Below are 26,069 nucleotides of genomic sequence, written 5' to 3' on the forward strand. Positions count from 1 at the left end.
TTACATTTTCTGTGCATCCAGTGCAATTGGTGGTGGACAAGAAACCTTTCATTCCTGTCCTGTGTTAGCTGAGCTTTAGGGCTGGTGAGTGAGAAGCATCAGAGAAGCAGTTACTCTTTGCAAATGTGTAAAGTACGTTGGAGTGACCTGTGCTGTGGCTGCGCTGTATGAGTGAATCGTACAGCATTTGGTAGCTCATTCTGCTGCAGAAATGAGCAGAATGAGCAGCGTAAGGGCCACCGAAGGTGTATTTTTTTTTTTTTAATGCCTTTCCCTGTCAGCATCTCCCAGCACAGCCAGGGTTAGAGACTGTTGTCTCTTTGCCTCGGTTTTCCTCTGTGTGCAGTGAGGTTAATGGTGCTGCCCTGCGGCATGGGGATGTGGTGGAAAGGAGGTGTCTGAAAGATGGGAGCTATGCCAGTAGAGGTGGGAGCACACGGGTACCTCATGCGAGTAGATAAAAGGGTAATGTTGATCCCTGGTGTGGTCCGGCGTATTGACAGTCTGCCTGCTGCTCCCCCATGACCTCAGTTCACAGCAACTTGAGAGTAAGGGGCAATGTGCCCGCTAAAAATGTTGACATGGTTCCACCATCTGCTTCTACTGTATTAACTTTCCTGACTAATTGCATGTGTGATGCTGTGCCACATGGTAGCTTTGTTCTTTACATCAAAAGAGAAAGCCTCTTTATGTTGCCTGTGGACCTTTGAACCACGCTTGCCATTGAGGGCCCTGTCAGTGTGACACAGTGGCTGTTGATGTCTTCTTGTCTTGATGATTGTAGAGCTCAGAATAAGTAAGCTTGGTCATACTTGTTAATAGGTTAAAGGGTATTGTTGCATGGATCATAATTTCCATGTTGTGCCTATTCATTTCCCGTCCCCAGGGTACTAGTATTTAATATTGCAATGCACAAAAGCATTTGACAACACATGATGATGGGTGAAGAGGTTTGCGCTTGAATGGAGGAGCCGCGTGACTGATGCCTAACTCTTAACCTGCCCGCTTCACTTAATGTAATGCAAGAGCCCATCCGCTCGTGCTTCCTGGCAGAATATTAATAGACGTTTGTTTGGCGCTGTTCCGCCGTAACAGACTTGGATCAGAGGATGAACCTGCTGTTCAGTCTGAAATAATGCTGGCTTTGGAGACGTTTTTGAAAATGCTTTTGTGTGTGATCCCTTACAATTCCCAGAGCTCTGATTCAGTGGTCTTAAAAAGCAAGATTCCTGGCAAATTAGTCATTGGATGCAATTCATGTCGTCTTTACAGAGCAGCTAACAGCAGTAGAAAAGGTATCTTCACAGGTACATACACAGGGACATCTGTGGCACTGGTCTGTCTAAAGATCATTAAAAACCAGGGTCTCTTTTTTTTTTTAATCATCTCGGACATTCCTGATGTGTTGCTACCCAGTTAATTCAATGCAAGTTCCTACACCATACATATTGGTATGATATAAGAATGCTTTTCAGTAGTGTTTATTATAGCACAGGGATTTCTCTGTATATTTTTTTTCTTCTGTGGCATACCACTTCTTACTTTACATTTTCCATTTCTATTTTTGGTGTATGAAGCAGTTAAAGAATTCAGGACAGTGAATGCATGGTCAGAAAGGGGAGCTTCTTTTAAAATACTCCTAGAAATACATTTTTACTCCAAAAAGTGCCATAATTTTGCTAAAAACAAAGCAAATGGAAAAAGAGGATAAAGCTAAAACCAGTGGATTAAGTTTTTTAGAAAAATCCCCACTCCTTTCATTGCTATTGACTCTTCATTCTTCCAAGACTGTGCAGTGGGTGTTTTAATTGTAGTATTTTAGCCTCCCAGAAAAGTAAAACATGGCACGTGGGGGGGGGTTTAACTGTATAGAGAATTTCTTGCATTTTTCACCCTACAGCTTATTGATTAAAGTAGGAAGAGGAGAAAAAGAGCAAACATTGATTCAATATTAAGCAACTGGACCGTGTATAGAGGTGACATAAAATGCAGTGTTGGGTCTAATAAAAAAAATAAGTGCAGCAGACCCAAGCAAAGTAACAACTTCATTTCCCCTGCTGTTGGCTGCCAAACAGAATACTCAGGTGTGTTACTACACATGTAATTCCCTAATTGGGAGCACAGACACATGTCGCCTTTCCTTACTGGCCACCCAGGTGGATTTGTGCACAGGACCGGCAATGCCTTCTCAGTCATCCCAGATCTGTTATGCTTCTCTTGTCTCTTCTCCCTGTTGCCTACCAACAGAAGGCATCCAGAGGATTGAGTCTTCAAGTATGTGATATAGGTCATTGATCCTGACTCCTTCAAGAGCCTTTTCTTTTTTCTTTTTTTTTTTCTTCCTCCTCTTTATTTTGTACGGGACTGTGAGGTTTTTTTGTTGAGTTCTGCTGGGTTTCCAGTGTGTCATTAGACTTGGGTAATTTATATTATAGGTCAGAGATACCTGGACTGTTAGCAACTAACACATTTTTGGGAACATACAATGCTTGTTCATGGGAATGGTGTGTGTGTGTTTTACCGTGCTTACAAACACAGAGCTTGCAGGTGTAAATATCAGGTTACTGTTTTTCCACACAGTTGTAGTAACAGTATGCAACCTGGACCCATGCCAAATTCTGCAAAACAAGGCTTAAATGGTATAGATTTCTCTTCTGTCTGTTTTAAGGCTGAGTTGCAGAGGAAGTGACTTTGCCTGCAATTTTTGGGACTCCCAGTGTGTAATCACACTGCTCTGCTTTCGGTGGCAAAGGTGACTGGTGAAATTGCTGCTGCTTCCCAAGCAGATGTTTCATTCTCTTGCAGCCCGTGTCGGCCGAGGGACCTGGGCTGCAAAATGCGCACGCAGCTGCGCAAGGGCAGACGCTAGCAGTGAAGTGGCAAACGTGCTGCCAGGGGCTGAGGATTGCCAGAAATGCCTCCCACTGATTTTAACCCCAAAAACAGCATGTATCATCATGCAACTACAGCTGGGGCATAACGGAATTGTCGTAACTGGGTCCACGCAGAGTTTGGGGGTCCTGGATTTACCTCCTGCATGTAAACTTGAGTTTCAGCAAACTTGGCATGAAATTCCGCTGAAGATGCCATGTTTTGCTTTGATGTACTTTAACCTTACAAGTATGTATACTAAATTGAGGCGATGAGAACTTAAATGTTGTGTCCAAGCTGCGAAAGGCAACTTCCACAAGATGGTGTCTCCCCTACGAACTCCACTGTTGTAATGCTTCCATGCAACGGTATAACCCAGGCAAGAAATAGTTGCCCTTCAGACTTTGGGGATGTTCTTTGCGATCCTCTCCACTGGTCTTGGAGATTTTGTTATCACCACCTATGAAAAAGGAATAATACTTTAAAAACATCAAATAGAGCAGAAATCCCCTCTTAAGGGAGGCCCTTCTTTTCCTTGTATCCCTTCTCAGTATTACTTAGTGAAAGGATCTGTGTTCACGTGTCTTGGTCTCGTCCTTTCCCTCCTTTTCTGAATAACTGAAGGCAAATTCAGCCTTAAAAGTATGGCTGTTCTGTTTTCCTGGTGCCTACCTACAAGCTATAGGCATGTTTGTAGGTGGGAACCAAAATTGCTCCATAAACTTAAATTAAAACTTTGGATTTTCTGTCTTAATGTAGTTTTTCACAGAAATGGCCTTCAGTATGTTTTGTCCTCAGGAAGCCTGGCTTTTTTCATCAGGGTTTGATTAATTAACGTCTCTATGGAGTAGGATAACCATTAATAATTTGGGGCTATCAAGAGTTTTCAAGCTCCATGGACTGCAGCACAGTATCAGCCTGGCTGAAGAGTCTGATGCTTGTGATCCCTCCCAAGTTTCAGAGTCTGGGGAGATTTTCACTCTTTTCACATCTGTCCGGGAACGTTGTCATATCTCTGTGACCATCCTGTTGAACAGCAGTATTTATAGGTGCCTCCTTGAGGCACAGAGCTCTGACTTAGGCAAGGGTTATAAAACATACATTGAAAACAGACATCATAGAGTGTCATAAAAACATCTGCATCCAATTTTGCACAGAGACTACTGAGGCCAATAATTATTCGTGGGCTTTGGTTGTGTTTCATCAGGATAAAATATGGCCCCTAGTGTTTAATTCCCAGAAATAGAAAGACAGAATAACATCAAGTGCCTCCTGGGGAATTTGCAGCCGTCTTTCATTGTGAAATAATGTACGTGTAGGTGCCACCCAAGAGCTTGTGTCTTGCAACAGTGTCTTGCTGCTTGTTAAAAGAAAGCAAAACAAAACCCAGAGCAGACAGACAAAGCTGGCAATTCTGTCAGCAAAAGTCAGTGGGGATGAGCTTTAGTCAAAGAAATATTTAGAAACAAACTGGAAACTCGGAGCATACCAAATTCTTTGAAGGGGTTGTGACTGCAGCAATATGGAGTTCTGGAAACACGTTCAGCTTCCACGGCAGAGTGATGGCTGCTCTTTTCTGTAAAGAGGAAATTTTGACTTGAGCTTAAGATACCTCACTAGCAGCTGTGGCTGAAAGGTGTGGGTCACATCCTCACCTGTGCCACAGATTTGTTGCATGACTTTTGGCACATCATTTAATGTCTCTGTGTCCATGTACCTGTAACTGCAGACGTGCATGGCTTGTGCATTTCAAGTCCTCAGATCTCTTAAGAGGAGCAGGCTTTCTGATAATCCTTTTGTCCAGTACTTTTGTACTCGTATAATCTTTGCTGTAATAAAAATTACATTTTCTGAAGCCTGACCCTGTCTGTACGCTTGCCAGCCTCCTTGTCACTGTCGCTGCTGCATGAGAATGAGTGTCAGTGAGATTTTGTCGGTGGGCTTGTTTTGACACTAAATGGCAGGTACTTTTTGTGCCTGCCAAATTGCCACATTTCAGTGAGGTTGATCGGTAGCATCCAGAAGTGACTGCAGGCTGGACAGGGTTGTCAGCCTATTTCTGAGCAAAGCCGGGGGTGTATTTAAGATGCTCGTAGGAAAATTTGTCCCTTCCTCTGCAGAAGGACGTGATTTTTCCAATTTACAAAATTGGAAGTGGGAGGTTGGTTTTCTTGTGGGTTCGTGTTTTAGATTGGGTTTGTTTGGGTTTTTTTTAAACTCAGGACACTCAGACACCGAGGTGATGTGGATTCCTGGAGAATAGCAATGAGATTGCCACAAAACCTGTTTTTGTACAGCTTGAAAGATGACTGATGCTTTACGAGTGAATCTTAAAAAAACCAAAAACACAAAAACAACCAAAAAAACAACAACTGAGAAAGCTAAAGGAAGAACGGAGGGAGCAGATGTTGGAGAGAGCCTTGCCTGAAGGAGTGTGGAGCATGTTCCTCTGATGCAAGGCAGCACTTCAGCTCTCTGCCCAGGCTGTTTCCAGCTGCAAAGCTCCCCAAGACAAAGCTCCAGAGCTCTTCCAAAGCCTGTGAACTCCAAAGGAGAATTTGTCTTGAATACCCAGGTAGTACATTTTACAGACTTCCAATGCCCTTGAAGGAACATGCCAGTCCAAGTGGTCATTTTGTCCTTGGATGTTCTTCTGGGATTCCTGCTTTTCCTACTGGTGAAGCATGGTTTGTAGGGATAAACGCTGCATTCATTAGACCAACTTGTATATTTGGAAAAAAATAGAGCAACTTTTGAGTGTACATCCCTGTAAAGTCTGAAATGATGGCAGCAATCTGAGGACAGGTTGGGGAAAAAAATTACTCATTTTTGCCTTGATTACATGAGTAAATTTAGCAATGAAGGTATGCATTGTTAGTTGAAGTCGCTTTAATTTCATACATGCGAACGAAATGCTGTTTCATGGTTCTGTGTTTTCCATAGGTTTCTGTAGCTTGCAATTAGGTGCTGACATTTTCCTCACATTAAACTCAACATTATACATGAAAATGTATTTAAATAATTCTAAATAGGGGCTTACACATATTACTATTTAAAATGCTCAAAGGTGGATACCTTTGCTACTAATGAAAATCACAGGTGACAGCTCTTTTTCTCCTTTTAATTGATTTGATTTTGATTGATCAGAAAGGGCTAGTTTAGGCTCAGCAGCTGCATGTTGATGTTTTGGTTACTGTAATAGCAGCTTCAAACAGTCCTGAACCCTCTGACTAGACTTCTGTCAGTCAGGCATTGTTTTCTGGAGGTGGGTCAGGGGGTCTTGGGGAGAAGTTTTTTAAAAATACATTTCTGGTGGAGTATCAAAGGGACTGTGGTCTATGTCTGAACACTGGCTGTTTGAGGTGATCTGATTAATCTTGCTTTATAAATGTAATTGCCTACTGAGATGGCAGCATCAAAAAAAGTGGCCAGATTCAGAGAGTGGTTAATTGTCCCTTCCATTACTTCAAGGTGTCCTTAGTTGTCTGAAAATTAAAAGGACTCGACAGTCCACATCCACTAGGATTTCCTGACATTTCAACTCTCAGATCTTATCTGTTGCCATTTTGTAGCTGCAAAACAACACATTCCTGGGATTTCCATTTCCATTTTCATCCTTTGGTTATGTAACCTGGCCAAAGGATTTGGGATGAATACCACAGACTTCTTTTGAAGGGCAGGGATTCTGACAAACTTAGTGGTTGGGGCTCAGTCTCCTGCTCCAAGAATTTGCTGTGTTTGGGAGTATATATCAAGTTTGCAGTGAACAAAACTTCAAATTAAAAAAAAAAAAAAATATTGCTTATTGCTGGGAATTTTTGGTTGGGAGTGGCATTTGCAATGTCATGGTGACTCCACGATCAGGAGTGGACTGAGGTTATAAGCTGAAGATGTTTGTTTGCTGTCAAGGTTTGTATAGCCCAGAATCTTTCTCAAGCCCCCGCAAAACTCATTGGACCAAGCAAATGGTTCAACTGGAGTGAATTTGGTCACTGTGAGACTGGATTAATTGAGGTCCTCAAGAAGTGCAGAGTGAGCCATAATAATGATGTATTTTGTTCTGGGAAGAGCTAACTTGTGTCCTGTGTTACACTCCAAGCTGCTGTTGGCACCTCTTGGGGCTGAGTGATGGTGATGGTCTATGTTAAGCTCCTGAACTCCTGTGATGCTGCTTTTCTTCTCATGTGGAGTCTTGTCAGCGGCTCTGATAAGCCACTGATCAAAGTTGCCATTGAAGTTTCCCAGCATGAAATGAAACAGTTTTATGAATTTAATTTTTTTTTTCTGGCCTACCATCATCTTCCAATTCTCACGTCCTATAGGGTTCTGCTATTTTACTGCTGCAGAAGGATCACAGCAAAACTTTCATTGTGTGGCCTTTTACTTTATTTTATTTTTACAGCAGCTTGGGTGAAACTAGTTTCTGCAAGAAAGCAGAATACTGGCTGCAAATGAGAACAGATACACAGTTTGACGGGAGGTCTGGTGTTGATTCAGAAGTTAAAATAAGAGCAGGATCTGTGTAAAGGAATGAGGGTAGTAGAACAAATGAAACCAAAGTTTTCAAAGGTTTAAGTGTCTGGGGTTTTTGCTCATTTGGTTTTTTAATCCCTAGCTGCTGCCTTCTCTCTGCAATAAACCTACCTTGGGTATAAGATACAGAAGCTACACAGCCTGGGCTGGCTGGCAGCACATGCCGGATACCAGCCCAATGGCCGCTTTGTGCCCTCATCTCCCTCTGCGGAGCTGTAATTTTGATTGTTCTCTATTCAGCTACCCATTTTATGAAACTTGTAGGAGTAGACGTATTTTTCACATCTTTCCCTCCTTTCAGAATTGGTGGAAATTGGCCACCACAATATACAACCCAGAGAGTGAACAAAACCCTTAATCTAAAAATCCTATGTTTAGAGCCTGTTATTACTACATAGGGGTTCATTCTCTTGGAGGGGGGAATCTTTGTATTAACTGTCCTTTACAGGCAAGCTGTAATCAGAAAATGTGCTTTTTGTATGTGCTTTTACATCACTATTGCTGTTGAACAGCTACAGCTTTGATCACAGAACTGTTGATGATAAGAGAGGAAGTATATTCACTCTGCTCTTCAGCTGTGTTTAGGAAAATTAGGAGTAGCAAAAAATCAAACTATTGTAGAGTGGTGCATTGCTTAGATTGTAGATGTGCAAAATAGGAATAAACAAGAGGCATGAATTGGAAATTGAATCACAGAGGGTCTGGTATCTTATAAAGAGTAACCGTAAAGATGTTCCTGCCCCAAAAAGCCTCTAGAACTGAGGCAAAACTTAAGCGAGGTTAAATGAAGTGACTGAGGGCTTGCGAGGGTGGTGGGAGGATGTTGGGCTTTATTAGAAAGAGGAAGAAAGAAAAAATCCTGGACCTTTCAATTAGATTCAGATACCTATTTGGCTTTAGGGTCAGGGATCTGACCTTTCAGAAAGGGTATTTTTGGAAGTTAGAAGTCACATTTAGATCATTCAGTCCCTGCTCCTAGCCAGTACAAGATTTGTTCCTTTCAGTATATATTTATTTCTTCTTTCCAGTCTAATTATACATACCCCCAATGATTGCTTTGGTTATTAATTCCCCCTATAAATTCATATTCTAAACCAATCTCCCTGGGTTCTCTTTGTTTAATTTGCTGCAGGGATGAACCCTGAATCCTTGCTTGCAGTTCACAACAAAAGATGTGTGTAATGAAAAGGAAAAGGGTATTTTGTGAAATGAGGGACCACATTGGTTTGATGCAGTTCAGTTTAAAATTCAGTGTGTTAGGGTATTTTTCTGTCATAGCTGGATAAAGTTGAAACCTTTTTCTCCCTTGCCTTTCTTCCTGGGCAAAGAGAAGCAGGAATGGCTTCCTTTGACCAAGCCTTCTTCTGGAAAGTTGCCCTGGCCAGGGCTCGTTCCCCGTGGAGGCCGAGCCCTGTGGTCGCACAGGCGCCAGCTTCCACCCTGGAGTTTCTGACATATCTGTCCAGCTGCAAATGTGAGAAAGGAAAAGCAGGTACCAAAGGCAAATCCAGCAAGAGTCAAAAGAAAGGCACTTTCTTTGGTGTCACTCTCTGCATCCAAGCAGTGGAGAAGATGAAAGGCTCTGTGTACGCTTCAGTAGCCGCCTCTTTTCTTGTTCCAGGTATCGGTTTGCCCCCCAAGGAGCAGAGGCGCAGTGATGCTGTGACTACTTACTCTTGTTTGTTTATGTTCATTTTGAAGAGACATGTGAGTGGAGCTGCCAGGGCTGCTTACGGCAAAGGAAATGGATCTCAGGGGAACAATTAATTTTGCTTGGCTATTTCTGAGCCAGGTGAAACCATAAAATGAACTTGTGTCATCCCCATTGTCTAAAAGGGATGTATTTATTTATTTTACATTTTAATGCACCACCGACAATTTATGGTGTGAGCCTCAATGAATTTTTAATAGAGAATTGATAGAAGAAAGGTGTATAACATGGGGGCTTAATAGAAAAGGTTATCGAACTTGAAAAAGAAAAAGAGAGCTGATACTTTAATTAACTTCTCCCTGCCTGTGTTGTGATCCCAGAGACATGGCGATTGAATGCCAGAAGGTGAATCTGGAAATAACATGATTCCAGTCTTGCATTAGAGGTGAGAAATGAGACAGTGCTTCAGTATTCTTGCAGGTCAAATCTGGTTGCTGTTTGTAAGACAAAGCAGAGTTTATTGGAAATAAGACAGACTGCAGAGCTGCGACCCAATGTGTTGGAGAGTAACAGTTGTGAAAAGTAATAACAAATAAAATATAGTACATAAAATATAAATAATAAAAAGCAGAAACACCAAAACCAAAGAAATAATAAAGTAAATATAATAATCATAGAAAAGTTTGAGCTCCCCCTCCCTTAATCCAGCTCCTTTAAGAGATTAGACAGCTTAGATTCAAACAAAGGACCAAATGCATTTGTATCCTGCTGATTTATCTGGCACCGGACTGTTGGACCTTTGGGTGGGCGTGCGTACAGGGATGATGCTTTTTGGTTAGGCCACCACTGATGAGCGGTTGTGCCCAACTTCATTTTGTAAAGACTAGGCGCACTCGGAGAGCACATAAACACCTTCCAAATGACACTCCGGGACTGTCAGTAATGCTTTTCTCCTCCTTTTGTGAATCCTGGCAATCTATTAATTGTGCTGCCGAAGAGCGGCGTCAGGGGAACAAAGCAATCAGTGCCACCATCTGCTGTGAGCAGGTTGGCCATGTTGAAGGGAATGCCTGTTACGCTCCTCTCTGTGGCTGACCCCCTTGCACTTGCATCCACATGTCCCGGAAATAACAGTGATCGGAGTGTTAGACTGACGGAAAAAGGGGACGTTTAGTCATGAGGTGGAAAAGTAGTTGTGTTGCTGTCTGGATCTCTAGAAAATGAGTCTAAGGACAGTTTTCCTATGGGATGCAAGACATTAGGACATTGAGAGAGCTAGTATAAAACTAAATACATTTTAAAAATTAAGATTCTGACATCTCCAGTATTATACTAGTCTCCGCTCTCTGGATGAACATGTGATTTGTAGATGCCATAACCTTCACCTAACAGCAGATACCAACATTTTACCTAGTCAGCTTCACAGCGAGCAGGGGAGTGCTCTGACTTTGCTTGTGCATGCATATCCCATCTGTATCTGGTCAGAGTTTCTGACCATTAAATACATCAGATTAATTAAATCAAACTTATATTAAATAAATCAGAAGTGACACTCGATAGTTTCACAAGTTTTGTGTTTCTAACCGGAGATGTTCAGGAGAAGGGTCCATCATCCGCTGATGATGGATGTGCAATGTCTTTGGAAGATCAGGCTGGATTATTAGTATGGCTCATCTCTTGTAAAACTCTTGGTCTGTATGGGGTTGGGTTTTTTTTTTTCTTATATTGGTTCGTAATATCTGGTTCTGAATGACCAAAGGAGAAAATTGTCTCCCCCACCCCCCGAATCTGGCTCATTTAGCAACAGAAAGGGAGTAAATGTATGTTCTCTTTGTAAAGTGCATCCCTAGACGTTGTACAGCTGCTTAGCAATGCTTTGCAATGTTTTCCTGCTGGATGGCTGTTCAGGGAAGCTGCCTGTTTTGTGTATTAGGAGTGCTTGATTTCAGCCATGTAGACCTCTCCAGTACCTCACACAGTAATGCTCAGTGTTTCCTGTGTGACCTGTATTTAACACGGCTCCCTCCCTGACAGGAGCTCGCGTAAGAAAAACTAGAAGGGGAGGGAATCAAACCATGGAGGCTTATTTGTTGTGTTTAATGCTTTGAAAATGTTTACTGGAAGAAATATTGATGTAGCAATGATGTGTGTGCATGACTTATATCAGGGAATAGCTATCAAGCTCAAACCTCACTATGAGGGCAGCTAAGCAGTGGAACAGATTGCCCAAGGAGGTTGTGCTGTCTCTATAGCTTGAGAGTTTCTACAGACCAGACTGGATAAAACCCGGAGTAACCTCGTCTGACCTCAGAGCTGACCGTGTCTTGAGCAGGAGGTTGGACTTGATGACCTCCTGAGGTCCTTTACTACCTGAATTTTCCTGTGATCCTATTAGGTTGTGAGCAGCTTTGCAGAGGGAGGAAACAAATCTTCTCCCACCACCACTTGCTATGTAAATTGATCCCTAACAGAGGTGGATGAGTCTTGCACTTCGAGGGTGGTAACGCTGAGCCTGAGCCATTGCTCATGATTCTTGTGGCGTGGCTTTTCAGTTCCTAGCAGAAAAGCCGCTAATGTCACTATTGCAAAAGCAGCGAGTGACTGGTGACATTGCTGAAGGGGCCAGATATCTGTGGATTTCTTTCTGCTGCAGTGAGAAGATGCTAATTTGTATTACAGGGCACTGGTTGTGCTGCGCCACCGGCAGATAGGAATAGACCGATTAATTGCTTGAGCTCATGTCTTGCATCTTTTTCAAGCCCTAGATTAATGCAAGCAAAGCAAATTGTGTGGAGTGGTTGACATTTAGTGAAATGAATTTTAGTGTTTGGAGGAGTGCTTTATGAGCATTACTATGCTGACAGATGTACTAAAAAGCCATGAATAGATTGCATAGATAAAAACATTATTACTTAGATTATAGTACTCCAAAGGTGAGACTTGTTTGTCTTACCTGTCTGTAAATCATGCAGCACACTTTCAGTTCCATGTAGGCAGCAGCATTTTGAGTAAAAGCCTTAGAAAATTATTTTGAAAAAGAACATCCCTGGTTTTTGAATGTCTGGAAAAAGACATGAAAGAGTGAATCTATGTTAAATAATGGAGAGAGAAGAGTTCTAGCGAGAAGAAAAGCCCATCTTTGGTACCTGTTTGACCCTGTCATGAAGAAGCTATGTTTAATGTGAAATGAATTCTCTCAATACAGGGCAATCAGTATCGTCCGTAGTGTGATTGGATGCAGTGGAGGTCGTCTGCACTGCTTATCTTCATGTCAAGCACTTCTTTCTTTTTTTTTCTTGCAGCAAAGAAAACTTGTGCCGAGTCAGATTTCACTTGTGACAATGGCCACTGCATCCCAGCGAGGTGGAAATGTGATGGTGAAGAAGAATGCCAGGATGGGTCAGATGAATCAGAAGCGGCATGCAGTGAGTAGCACAAAAAAGTGGCGTTTCTCAGACATGTCTTATCAAAGCATAGAGAAACTGGAGGTGTTATTCCCAGCACTTACAGGATGATCTGTCAACTTTTGCTTCTGTTAAAGCAGAAATTAAAGACATAAAGATTCAGGTCATTCAGATCAGATGGTTTCCAAACTTTCAAATGTACCAGTTTTCCAGACTATGATACAGGCAGTGCTATCTAGTGTGTATTTCTGTCTGTAATGGAATTGAAAACATCTCTAGCTTTCTTACAGTCTATCTGGTTGCAAAGCTCATGATCAGCAGCAGTGCATGAAGATTCACGCTCACCTAGGATCAGGCCTTTTGGAAATGCAGATTTGCAGCATTTTTTCATGGTAGCGTATTGGGATTTATCATCACTGCAGACAGCACTTCTGTCATTACAGAGGAACTTTGCAATGTTAGAGTGTTGCTCAATTATTTTTCATTATTTTTTTGCCTTTGAGAACAAATGAAGAAAAAGGTAGCAGATGAAAGATGAGGAATGTAAAATAACTAAAGCTCAGAGTAAGTATGACAGATGTTAACTGTAGGTAACACTTTTTAAAAACCCATTGATTTAGTCAGTGAAAGGACACGCTTGATTTTTGTGTAGTGCATTTAATCTTGTTCTTTTGATCTCTGAGGAGGTCCATTTGTGCTCCATTGTTCCAGAACTGCAAAGGGTCGTGGGATGTTGAGTTGAAGGGAATCTCAGGGATATTTTAATGAAAACATTAACTAATATGTAGACTTCTATTTGCGTGCTTACTTAAGTCTGTGGATTTGTTCTTGGACAGACCAAGAAACTAGTACCAAGCCATTCTATTGAATTTCCAGTCATGTACTGCGTGAATATATTCCCGTGAATCAGAAGCAGTGTTGGAGGAAGTATTTTATTGGATTTCACCAGAATGGGGCACATAGAGCACTTCAAAATTAACCATACTTTCATTTTTAAGCCTACTATCAGTCCTACTTTCTCCCTAATTAAGAAAGATGAATGCACTTCTCTTGCATAAAATGAATGGAATAATTTTTGCAGCCATATACAGGCTACAGAAAAAAATACTTCAGTAACTGCATTAACATATTTATGTATTGTATGTGTTTGGTCTTTCACCCTGCATCCTCCTTAGTCAAAAACTATCTTATTAATGCTGCTTCCACTACCTGATTGCCTGGAGGAGGGCTGAATAACTAAGGAGCTCCATTCCCTGCAGTCTGTGTCTGTAAATCTCTTGTCAGAGGCTGTAGCCTGGACCACGCAGCTCTAAGATCCCTTACAATTTCTCTTAATTGTCTTCCATTCCTTTTCTAGCCATTTCACCTTCCATTTTTCCCCCACTTACGTTCATCCTCTGGGGAAATCGGCCTTAAAACTTACATATCTTGACCTGAGCTGCTGATTGTTACAGTACAGAACTGACATCCTGAGAGGAAAGTAATTTGTTCAGTTTTGTGTGATTTTTCTGCTTGAAACCTTCTAAGAGACTGCAGTCTGCATTTCTGTGGTGGTTCAGAAAAATAGATGGCCCTTGAATGTCTCCCTGGTGCTAATGGGAGTGGGCCAGTGTCACCCCGACACAGGGAGATGTTTATTCCCATTCCGTAGTACATGCCTAACAGATGAATCAGAGATTCCTTGTGAAACTAGCAGTACCTGTATGGACCAATTCTTAATTTATTTTTTAAATACCAGGGCTTTGAAACCAGGTCAAAGACTATGGCATGTAACTATGCCATATTTTATTTGTTTATAGTGGTCTCACGCAGATTTGCCATGCTTTGCCTCAGCGTAAGATATTTAAGTTTTGTTATGAGCTTTAGCCAAAATAGATCAATTTTTGTGTGATGAATGTGTGAACTTGTATCTCGGCATTCACAGGATATTTGATACAAGCCTATGTCTGACTTGTGGCTAGCTCACAAGAGAAGCCAATGTTTGTCTGCACCTATTAAAAGCTTGCCTTCGAATCTTAAAAATGTCTGCAACTAGAATTTTGGAACTTCAGTTGTTCTATAGGATTATTCGGATCTGAAGTTCACACTTAATCAGATGAAGATCAAGTAGTTTTAATCTTATGACTGTTGATAGCTATAGGCTTTAATTTGCATGGTAAGGACATTCTTTCCAGATACTTTGTATTCTTGTCAAAGTATGTGTCATCTCAAAGGCTGATCCAATCTACTCTGTGAGGAAATGGAATCAACCTGATCATGCATAAATGCAGTGCTGGTTGTGGGGTTAATTCATGTATGTTTGCAGGTCTTCCTACCACCACTGGTCAAGACAGCAGTGAGTTATAAACCTGGTGGACTATTAAACAAGAAACTGGAGTGTTAGGCTTTGCTTTTAATTTGCACCCTTAACATGAAAGGGTACATAAAATTTGTACCCTAGCTCTTTGTGTGTGAAAATGTTATTTAAGGGCAAAGAAGAGGCTGTAATGACCCTACAACCGTCTGCTGTTTAGAAATGCAGCACAGCCCTTTGGAGGAGCCTGCACTGCAGAGTTTCCCTAGGGAAAAAGGGCAGGTTGGGAAATGGAAATTTCTCACCTCTGGCAAGATCAAACTGCTTTATAAAATCAATTGCTTTCAGACAGGCCACATAATTGCCAGCACCTCTGCCAGTATCTAGAGTTATCTCTCAATTAATGCAATGCTGGGACATTCTCCATAGTCCATTCAAGATAGGGAGGTTAGGAACATTGATAATGCTGGCTGTTGCGTTTTAGGAGTATTTCCAGGTTAGAATGTGATGAAAACAAGCCAGTTCCTCTCAGCATTTAGCCACTTGCTAAATGCCTTTTTATTTTCTGAATGCTTTTGTGACTATGTTTTTAAATACATTATGTGCTCACTTATTGGTAGTTAGCAATGTTGTGTCCCTATCTCTAAATGCTCAGTTAAAGGTAATAGTTTGTGTCTTTTATTTTTTTGATAACTCTGCTGCAAAACCAAAACAGTACTTTGCTTTTTCTGTTTCCCAGATTGCTGAAGTTGCTCATCTTTGTATCTAATCATATCCTTTATAGGGATGTTACCCATCTGCAGGTGTTCAGGACAGCATGACCTGTCTCCTGTCAGATAGGTAAGACAGCATCACAGCTGTCCTGACTTCTGTTGGACCCATGATGTCTGGGGCCTTCATGCAATTATTTTTTCTTCAAGCCCCTGAATGCGGCAAGGAGCAGTAGCTGTAAGGGTATCTTTTGAGTCCCATTGAATTCTCAGATGATGAGATCTATAGGACTTCTCCCTGTTGTGAATTTTGGTGCTAGTTAAAAGTTGATTAATTTCTAGCATAGGCTGGTTTTGGAGAAGATGGTTATCTAGGCTTTTGGTTTTAAATGGGTCACTACAAAGAAGAGACTGCTTCTATTTCTTCATTTTTCTTTGAGCCAGATCCTTAACCTAAACAGACTCTCGCTACCATAGGTTTGACCAAGTGAATTATTCATGTCACATGTGAGTGTAACCACTAAAACTCCGTATTCTGCCATCTGTCAGTTTTCAGTGCTATTTATCTGGCTGCTGAATTTATTTTGTCTCAACTTATATTAAGGTTTCAAAGAAATGTGTCCCCCTTTTCTGTGAGCTGATCTATTCAGGGGCATCTTGTGGGCTGGATCTGTTCTCTCTGAAGTCATCATCAGAAATATTGTCAGTTTGGGGGGGGGGGGTGTTTATTATATCTTTTGTTTCTGTGTGGAAGCAGAATGAGCCTCTAAATCAAGAGAAGCAAATCCATGTGAATTCAGAAATTAGTGCTGTCCACAAGGGGCAGAAGGGACTGAAATCATAGTTTTGAGAAGTTGAGTTGATTGAGGCTGGGGAAGGCAGGAGGAGAGGGAGGAGGAATTTAATATTGAAGAGAAGAAAGTTATTTTGAGAAACACACTTAAATAAAAAGAAGTGAGATGGTGGGTGAGAGGGAACAAAGAAACACCATTTATCTGTGCTGCAGAAGTGCTCCTGGTGAGGAAGGGGAAGAGTTGGTATTTGGGCATGCCAACTTCCAGCCTTGTCTTCCTTTACAAAGCCTCTTTAGGTTCATCAATTGCCTGAACTAGGTCTCTGTTCAAAGGTTGGGTGCTTGTATGTAAAGCAAATGAATCACTTTGGCCTTGCAGGATACATGCCAAGAAAATGGCTGGAGGAGAAGCAGGCTTGTCCTCCTGTTTGACATCAGCCATTGCTGCTTCTCCCTGCCTGCCACAAGGGAGATGCTGCAGTGGGTGCAACACTGCCATCGTTGGAGGGTGCTCTGAAATGATAACGGATTTCATCTTTGTTGTACCGGTTTGTTAGTTTGCAAGGAGCTCCCCACAAATCATCATAAAGGATAGCAGAGTATCTGGAAGTAGTGGGAGTAGAGTTAGTGCCTTTGTCAGCCCAACGCCTACAACTCCCACATACCTCACCAGCAGCTGTTTTGAAATACAGCAAATATTTTTGACCTCAGAGTAGGCTCGAATGCTGAGGATCTTATAATTTGCTGCAAGGTTACGCAGCAGTGTGCCTCTGCCAGCTGCAGGATATCTTTGGTAGCCTACACATACTCTCCCATTGGGGAGTCCACCATCGCCAGAGCCCTGGACTTATTTTTCATTGCTCTCTCTAAGAGCAACCCAGTGTGGCTCAGTGATCACCCTAGAGCTGTGGTGCGGCCGCTGCTGATATGCACAGGCTTTGCTTGTGTGTATGAAAAGATTCCTCATTATTTTTCTGTGCAGTTTCTTGAAGCTGAGAGAGGGGGAAGGGAAGTAATTTTTCTTACTGAGCTAATGGAGACCTCCAGCAAAATGAATGTTATCCACCTAATGTTGCTCCAGTGCAGGTACTGAATCATTCTGCTTTTTTACAAGAAAGAAATTTTAAATTTCCCTCAGAAGTATTTTGATTATTTAAGCCAGTGACTTTAAATGAAAAATCTCTAGAGGAAAATAAAAACGAATGCTAACAAACAGTAGCAGCACTGATGGGAACACAAATTAAAGGGATAGAGCAAGTGAAAATCTAAGCTGGCAAACTCTTGCCTTAGGACATTGTATATATAATGAGATCGAGGAATGCAGGCAGCGTAAACTCACCACTTTTTTTTTTTATCAGATATGTGACATTCTCCTAGTTAAGAGCAGAAATTATTATACGGAAAGGTATAGTAGGGTGTTATGAGGAAGAAAAAGGGGAGATCTGAACTCATATTGCGTGTAATAGAGAATGATTTAATAGGGCAAGTTTAATAAGCAGCAGTCCTGGAAATAGATTTTTAAATGGAATATAAAATCAAACCCTGGATGTTGGTTTGAAATACAGTACCAGTTCATGCAGTTCCTTTTATTTTGAAGTACATGTCATGAGTCGTTCAGGGAGATGTATCCAAACTTGACAGTTATATTTTTAATGGGTATTTTCCATGGTCCTAGGCACTTTGTGTGCTGCTGCTATGTATGCTGATCTCACAGTGGTGATCAGTTCTGTCCTCATTTTCTGATAGGTTGCCCAAATGCAAAATTCTGTAACTGTTGGTAGTGCTGATGGTATTGCTCACCCCCAAATGCACAGTCCTCTCCTAGCTCTCCGTTCACCCCAAAAGATATTATGTCTTTATTACTCTTCTTTGATCCAGATCTCCTGCATGACTAAGTTTGGTGATATTACTGCGCTTTTGTGGAAAGTGACAAACTGTTCCCTGCCCTTGCAGAATTTATCCTGGAGAAGGGTAGACTGTCTCATTCAGGGCAACGTGTACACTGGGCCATTGAACTTCAAGTAGCAAACAAAAAAAACCAGGCCAAAGCAGCCAGGAACAGCCTGATACCAGGTTTTAGGACCTAGCGCAGTAACGCAGAGAATTTTTTATTTTTATTTCTTCCTCCAAAAATTAAGAGCAGATCTGTCTGTATCTATGTGATAAGATGGTGGGGGACTGTAAATGCAGTGGAACATGTAAATGAAAGACCATTCTGTTGGATTAATTTGTTACAGATCATTCAGGAAATTGAATAAGATGATGTTAAAGTCAGGTGTACAGGTGTACATTTTAACAATACTCTCACTACACTAAGTGGCTATTGCCAACATAAAATAAAACAGCTTTGATAGTCTTGTCACTGTCCCCTGCAATTGTTCCCCTGTCACTGTCCTTCATGGACCCTTGGGAGCACTGCTGAACTATAGCAGCTGAGGACCACATCTGTAAAACAAATATAGGACAAGGTACAGGATATGGACTGCTTCTAGAGCTACAGGATCTTCCCAGTGACAAGGCCGTCTCATTTTCTAGATGCCCAGACTGGTTTGTAAGGCTAATGATGAAAGCTTTGATTTGTCAATGTGATCAGATTATTTATTGAGACAGAAAAAAATGAAAACAGCCCATGATCATCTCTCCATGAAGTCATGGAATAATTTAGGAAAGACAAGTCCAATCTCCTGTTCAAAATGGACCCTGTCCTCATGTTTGACCACCCTTATTAATGAAAAAAAAAATCCCTATATCTCACCAGACTTCCTTTTTGTCACAACATGTGTCTGTCACCTCCCATCCTGTCACTGTGCACCTCTGAGAACAGTCTGGCTCCATGTTCTCTAGTCCCTCCCATTTTGTAGTTGAAGGCGGCAATAAAATCTTCCCTTTAGTCATCTTTTTTGATGGCCGAACAAATGCTGTTCCTTCAGCCTCTCCTTGTATGTAGTCTCTCATTTCAGATTTTTTTGTCAGATAATTGGCAATGACAATTCTACAACAAGGATGCAGTTTTTGCATTGTCCACTTACCTGTCAAAGCTTTACCACATCCAAAATATAACTTTAATAATAATAATTTTTATGTCTTTAGTATGTTACTTAGCTTCCAGGTCTACTTAGCAAAGGGTTCCAGACTCTTGAAAATTCCTTTCCATGGAAGCGTGTGACAGTACACTAGAGATGGACAAGAATTGTTAAGGCCTGTTAGCAGACTAGTAGTTCCATACAGATTGTGGCTTGTAGTCCAGTGCAGATTTTTAGAAGTCCTTTTTATCCTAAGTGTATGTAACTCCTCAAATTCTCACGAATGTACCTTTACTCCTGACTTAATCATCCTGTCTCAACCAGTGTATACTTGCTTCCCAAGTGCCTCTGGTTCCTTACCCACTGTAATGGCTTTGAATGTCTCCGGGTGTGTCCTTATTGACCCAACCCCACGTTGACCTCAGTATCCCACAAAACTGTAGGAACTAACCAAGAAGCCTTTGACAGTGTAAGGAACTAAATCCAGTTTTTCCTGCATCCTGTTCCTTTTCTTGATGCATGAAATTATCCTTTTTACATCAAAGAAAATTCAACAAACTCAAAGCCCAGCTGTTTTTCCCTAGTAGTGGGATAACTTTATCTGTGGCTCATGGGCGGTGAATTACATCTCCTTTTTGATGATTACATGCGTTTGGTGGACTCAGCATTTTACATACCTAGAGATGTAAATGAATTTAGTGTACGTAATGATTGTGCTCCAATTCTACCAGTGCTAAAGACTTTTAAGTAATACCTGTTCAAAACAAAATGTGGCTTTCCTTTTAAAGGAAGGTTTTTAGAGCTTATATCTCAATGCGACCTTTTCAGAGGGCTGAGTCCTGTAGGAAAACCAATAGAAAATATCTGTTGGGTCTTTTCTGATGTTTTTATTGTTCTTTTCTTAAGCAATATTACAAGAAAGTCACTTTTTCAGGTAGCATTGCAAGCTTTGACATTTGCAGTGTTCCCATACCTCAGATAGACTTTGAGCTTTTGCTAGTTGACTGCTACGAAGATTTAAACACTAGCATTTAAATATTTTTCCTATTAGGCTAATACGTTCATGCAGTTCATAAACAGGAATGATCATAAAAGGGTTTGATGCTGCCTTTTTATGGCTACAATTAATCTCCTAGTTATTTCAATAGGAGAGAATAGCAGGAATATATAAGTTGAGCATGTGAAGCTCTTGTATGTGTAATTATTTAACAGGCCATAAATATTGAACTAGTAAAAACTGAAGAGATTTTCAGAAATACTCAAGCAGCTTTTCATTGCCTAGTGCTTTCGTTTTTCCTATTCTCTTGCCGCTTGCTTTCTGAAATTCAGATTACCTGATTTTTATATTTATATTTTTGCTATTTTATTGGTGGGGGGAATCATGGTTGGTTTATTTACCATGGCTGATGTGAAAAGGAAATAATTTCTGGGAATAATTTGAAAATTGAGATGTTTTGCTAAGTGAGTGAAGCAGTAGTGCATTGCAAAAGCACAGAAAGCAAACCTTTTCTCCTTTAGGTGTGGATGAATTATGGTATGAGGAAAACAAGTGAATATCAAATGACATTATTTTAACATTTTTCACATTTGAATAGTTTCTGTGTTTTAGTATGTTGTAGCTGTGATCCCTAGTTCCACCACTTTTTCCTTGATAGATATTTTTCCCCTCTCTTTCTCCATTTCTACAATTGTAGGATCATGTTTTCATTCAGGACAAACTCCCACTGAAATCATTTGCAGTTTTAATAAGGGCCTCATGATATTCCATCCTGCTTCCTTGAGGATTAGGATCATGATTAAGACTGGGTTAATATGCAGTCTCCGTGTGCTTTGGTAGATAATTTATGTAATTTAAACCTTGCACTGGAGATTTTTAATTCTCTGAAATGCTCCCGGTAAGATAGTGCTCTGGGGTAAGGCATGGTTGCTGACAGTGCTGTCTGCATGTGTGAGGGTGATGGGGATCTTCACCTGTGCCTTTGGGATGCAATGAGCTTCCATAGATGCCGAGAGCCTTAATCAGGACTTTGCTTTAGCACTAGTTTCTAGCCTCCTTTCTAGGGACGCTCTATTCAGTGGCTATATTCTGAGTGACATTTCAGCTCACCCTTTCTGTCTTGTATTTTACATGCGAAGAATCCTTTGCATTAAAATACAGAGGACTTAGTAGCTTTGTTAGACCTTGCATGCTTACGCGTTCCTATATGAATGGACTCATGCTACTTATTGCACCATTTTTCTGGTTATACTGCTAGGGTAGTCGTCTTACTGTGTCATTTGAGTTCTCTAAGTGTACTGTTGTACAAGACTCAAGTTATTGTATGGAAACTCTTAATTCTGTATTTTGGCATAGAGGTTGCAAACACTAGACATTCAGCACAAACATAACCATGCTTCTCCCCCCCCCCCCTTTTTTTTTTTTACAGAGAGAAGCATGTCTAGCATGTTTGACAGTCAACAATTTCATTTCTATTCATTGTGTGTGCATTTATATGGGTAAAATTACACATGTGTATTTAGAAATGCATGTATGCACAGACACAAAAAAATTATGGTGGTATGCCATTCAAGCATTTCAGCAGGTATATTGGCCCTGTATGGAATGTGAAATGAGAAATAGTGATTAACATACTGAATTCTGCTAGAATGTGTATGTTTCTGTTTCAGTTCCTGTCTCTAGACATGTTGCAAGTGTCAAACTTGGAGCTGTGTGAACCAGCAGGGATATTTGTAATGAAGTAAAGGTGTAGGTGGTGGGGGAAAGCCTTTTCTTCTCAGCCACAGGTCTACACACCACTATTCTTGTGCAACAGCCTGAACACTTTCAATTAAAATTGCCATCTAAGCTGCCTGTTCTATCCTCTGAAAAAGAAAACAGGTGGAGGTTTCTTTTTATGTATATAAAAGATGAAATGTTCACTCCGAGATAAGAAACACAATTATTTAATAGCAGCAGAGCCTTTTCAGACTTCCTTTTTTTGCACATATAAAAGCGAGGACATATTACAAATTGTTAAGTCTATGTTTGTCTACCGAATCCTTTTATTTTGCCACAAGTTCTTCATGTTCCGTTGGTCCCTTTGAGCAGCAATTCATTTGTTGATACCTTTAACACACCTCAGAAGCGTTGTCACCTTAGCATGAAAAAGCAACATCTTCACTTGGTGTGAGCTCGGATCGTGATGAAGCAATTGCCTCTTTGTGGCCATGCAGATGTTACCAGCAATGGTGCAGGATGGCTTCCTTTCAGCCGCCAGAGATGGCGTAACATGGAGTGGGACGCTGCACTCAATTTTTTTTTTTTTCCCTCTGCAGTATGAATTTTTAAAAAGTCCTGGATGTTCTTTGGTATACTCAATCCTTTGATAGAACAGAGGTTATACTGTAATGGCAGATACAAGGTGAAATAGCAATGTTGCAACATACTTAGGTCAGCTTTTCATTTGGATTAAAAAAGGTGCAGACTTCAGGTAGCAGGGAAAAGTGTTTTATGATTAACGCTGGCTGTTTTCTGGAGACCTGTATAGTTTTTCTTTCTATAATTTTTATCACTCATCTTGGCAGCTTGCATTATGTTTGCTCATCTAGGGACCTTTTGTGGCTTTATTTTCCCTATTGATAAGAAGCACTTTTGTGACCATCATCTCTTTTACAAATGGGTGTGGTCGCAGTGCTACTCAATTCCTTTATCCTTTGTGTAATTTTGTCCCCCTAGTGTTCTGTGGGGCTTTTTCCTCCCTGTTTTGATTAGGAGTAATCTCTGTGAACAAGAGAAAGAATATGAGCCTGGGAAGAGGGAAAATGAAGGAGCAGCTGCTGATACAGAGGCTCAGGCAGCCCCACGGGTGCGTGCTGGACTCTTAGCCACAGTTGAGAGACTTCTGAAGAGGCTGTGTTTTTATCGCCGCTTGTAACCAGCAAGTTCTCAATGGAGCCTAGCATGCGGTCTGTCAGTGTTCCTTCTTCCCAGTGCCCAGGGTACAGAATTGCTTCTTGATTAACCAGAGAAATAAAGGGAAGGAGCCCAGCATGCACACATGCACTTGTACATGAACCCTCCCAGTCTCATTTGTTCTTGAGTACCTGCAGAAGTGGGGCTGCCTTCACTGGACCTTGATCTCCCCTGAAATATTGGGACATGTGTGGCTATCCTGGGCTGGCGTCAACTGCAGAGCACCCGCTCCACTGACAAAACACAGGTGTTTGGGGAAAAGGTGGTGACTATTCAATTAGTAGCCTGACATGGACGATAACTCCAATATAGACTCCTCCCTACCACTGACCTCTTTGACCATGTGTTCAATGATATTCCAGCTTTTCACAGCAGGGACTGAAAAGTTGTTCTGCTTATCAGGTACCTGTAAGTGCAACTGCTGATGTTTCACTTCTATTTGATTGCTGGCATGGTTGGAAATGGCATGTTAGTCAAACAAATTGCTTCAGCTGAAAATGACTGGTAGGAAATCAAGATAAAAAGCTATTGGTAAAATTTTCTAATCTTCTAGATTTATCAGAGTACACCAAACTTTCGTATAGTTTATGTAAAAATAAAAAAAAAGCCCACCCTGTAATAATAGATTTAATTAAATTAATCTGGGAGGAAAAATTAAAGTGGGCTTTAGAAGAGGTAATTCAAATCTCTCAACCAGTCAGATAGTGTTTTGTTTTTTCACAAAGGAAAATATGTCTAAGTTTCTAGTAGGGCTTTTGATTATTTTAATCAATGGTGTCTTCCCAGCTTGCACAATATGTTCCTTTATAAGAAACAGCAATGCTGTGGAAAATCACAATAGAACAATCTATGGGGTTTTTTATAATTAAAGTTCCATTCTGTTTCCATAATTACCTAATTGCTTATCTGATGGGAAACTCAGAGAAACAGTTCCTGACCTATTATGTTCAAGCCAGACAGTAAAATAAACTGCTTTAAAGGGATTAAAGAAAAATTGTCAACTTTAAAATCACATTTTAAAATCCTTTTTGCACTTTACTACTACAAACTCTTTCTATATCATACTTCTATCCAATAACCACCAAGTACTTTACGAACTGTGATTAAACTCAGTGGTTATTTTAGCACCAAAAGGTGCTTGAGGGTGCTTCAGAAAAGCAGATCAAATGTGGGTCCTGTGTTAGCTTTCACCATTGCCTTTATAATTAAGTAATTGTGTTTGCAGCCGAGCATTTCCGAAGCCAGTGGGGTTCTGCCCAGGCCTGTGCAACTGTCTTCTAGCACAGAGCTTACGGCTGTGGTGAGGTTACTCATGCCGGGGGCTTGCAGAGTTGGTTTGATAGGAGAACAGACTCAGTTAGCAAGAAGACTAATGAGACAGAGGAATAGCAGCAGGAGTGAAACAGAGATTATAGTAATAAGGTCAGAGGGTCCCTCATCTGATGCCAAGCATTGCTTGACTGTTACCCATATTATATATATGGGTGTATATATATAAAATAGATACATAGATACATAATTGTATTAACATTATTACAGATTTGGCAAAAGCAGCCTCTAAGGGCAGATTTGGGTAAGAGAAAGAGCGTGAGCAAGAAGTATGAGAGGATGCTCTGTGCAAAGGGCAGGGCGAGCAGCAGTTAAGGTAGGGGGGTGAAAGGAAGGGCTGGGAGAAACAGGAGTCTGGTCCCAGTGGTGAAGCACAGCTGCTTCTGCTTTCCACATAGTGGTAGGAAATTAAGATGTTGGTACGTGTTTCTCAGGGGAATTGCATGACATTGCTCAGGAAAGTTGTTGAGATGCAGGTCTGGCGGTCAAGAAACCTGGGTTTGGGTTTTGGCTCTGCTGCCTCGTGGTAGGACCATAGGTGAGTGAAGAAGCGGTTCAAAGATCACCATCCGCAAGAGTGGAGTGGTGTGATTTTGTCAAAGCTGCTCACACTAGTACCACTGCATCTTACTAGGTGGTTGGAGTAAGTCTGTTGACTACATTCCTCTTTGATAGACACCAGTAAATAATAGGGCTATGAATTGTGGTTCAATTTTACCATGGGATTAAAAGCTCTTAACTTCAGTCTTGGTCTAATTTCTTGCCAGTTTGGGGTTTTTTTAGTAACTGAGTAAAAGATGAGAACATGGAGACATTTTAAGTTGAATGTTATTCTTTCACAATCCCTTACTTACATTTTCTTCACACCTCTTTAGTAAGGTATTCTCTTAACTTATTTCCTAAGTGAAGTCAAGGAGTAAAGCCTAGACTTTGAGAAGCGCACAAGGAAATTAACCGTAGGCTCTGAGCTGAGATCTTTGAAAAAGATTTCCAATTTTTAAATGCACCTTTTTTGGATACTTTAGCGTAGGCAGTTCTTTTAAGCTGAATGCCCTAAATTAATGGCTTCTAGGAAGCAATTTCTTTCGCAGACTTTACTTCTGTAGTGCTAGTGGGAAGGAGGGCATCTGGCCGTGTCCATGCTTTAATATCATGTGTACATGCATCAGTAGTTTAGTGAAGGCAGTGAGATGCACAGGTTCTGACAAAAACTGAGCTTAAGCAACTTCTTCAAAACCATCCATGTGAAAGGGGGGTTTTTTTGGGTGTGTGGGGGGGTGTGGGTGGTGGTGTTTTTTGTTTTGGTTTGGTTTTTTTAAAGTGGAAGTCTTGAATCTGTGTAGCCTTCAGGCACAGATCATCCCTTCCATATGTGCACTCAGATTTTGCATCTTGCTGTTCTAATGCATGCTATAGCTGGACTTTATTGTTCTAAAATTTAAAGGTCACTATTACTACTTTCAGCTGCTGTTGGACTGGGAGCATGGATTTTTGGGTTGTCTAGAAATCA

The 26,069-nt window shown here is 41.0% G+C and overlaps 1 protein-coding gene across 2 annotated transcripts in view; it reads left to right on the plus strand.

Annotated features, from left to right (window-relative positions):
- Positions 1 to 26,069, plus strand: part of LRP8 (LDL receptor related protein 8) — a 193,623-nt gene that overhangs the window by 102,106 nt on the left and 65,448 nt on the right. For both annotated transcript variants that reach the window (XM_075759371.1, XM_075759373.1), the window contains exon 3: positions 12,358 to 12,480. In XM_075759371.1, coding sequence (XP_075615486.1) covers positions 12,358 to 12,480 — 123 coding nt within the window. The remainder of the gene's footprint in view (positions 1 to 12,357; positions 12,481 to 26,069) is intronic.

Source organism: Balearica regulorum, chromosome 8 (genome assembly GCF_011004875.1).
Source record: "Balearica regulorum gibbericeps isolate bBalReg1 chromosome 8, bBalReg1.pri, whole genome shotgun sequence".
NCBI classification, from domain to species: domain Eukaryota; kingdom Metazoa; phylum Chordata; class Aves; order Gruiformes; family Gruidae; genus Balearica; species Balearica regulorum.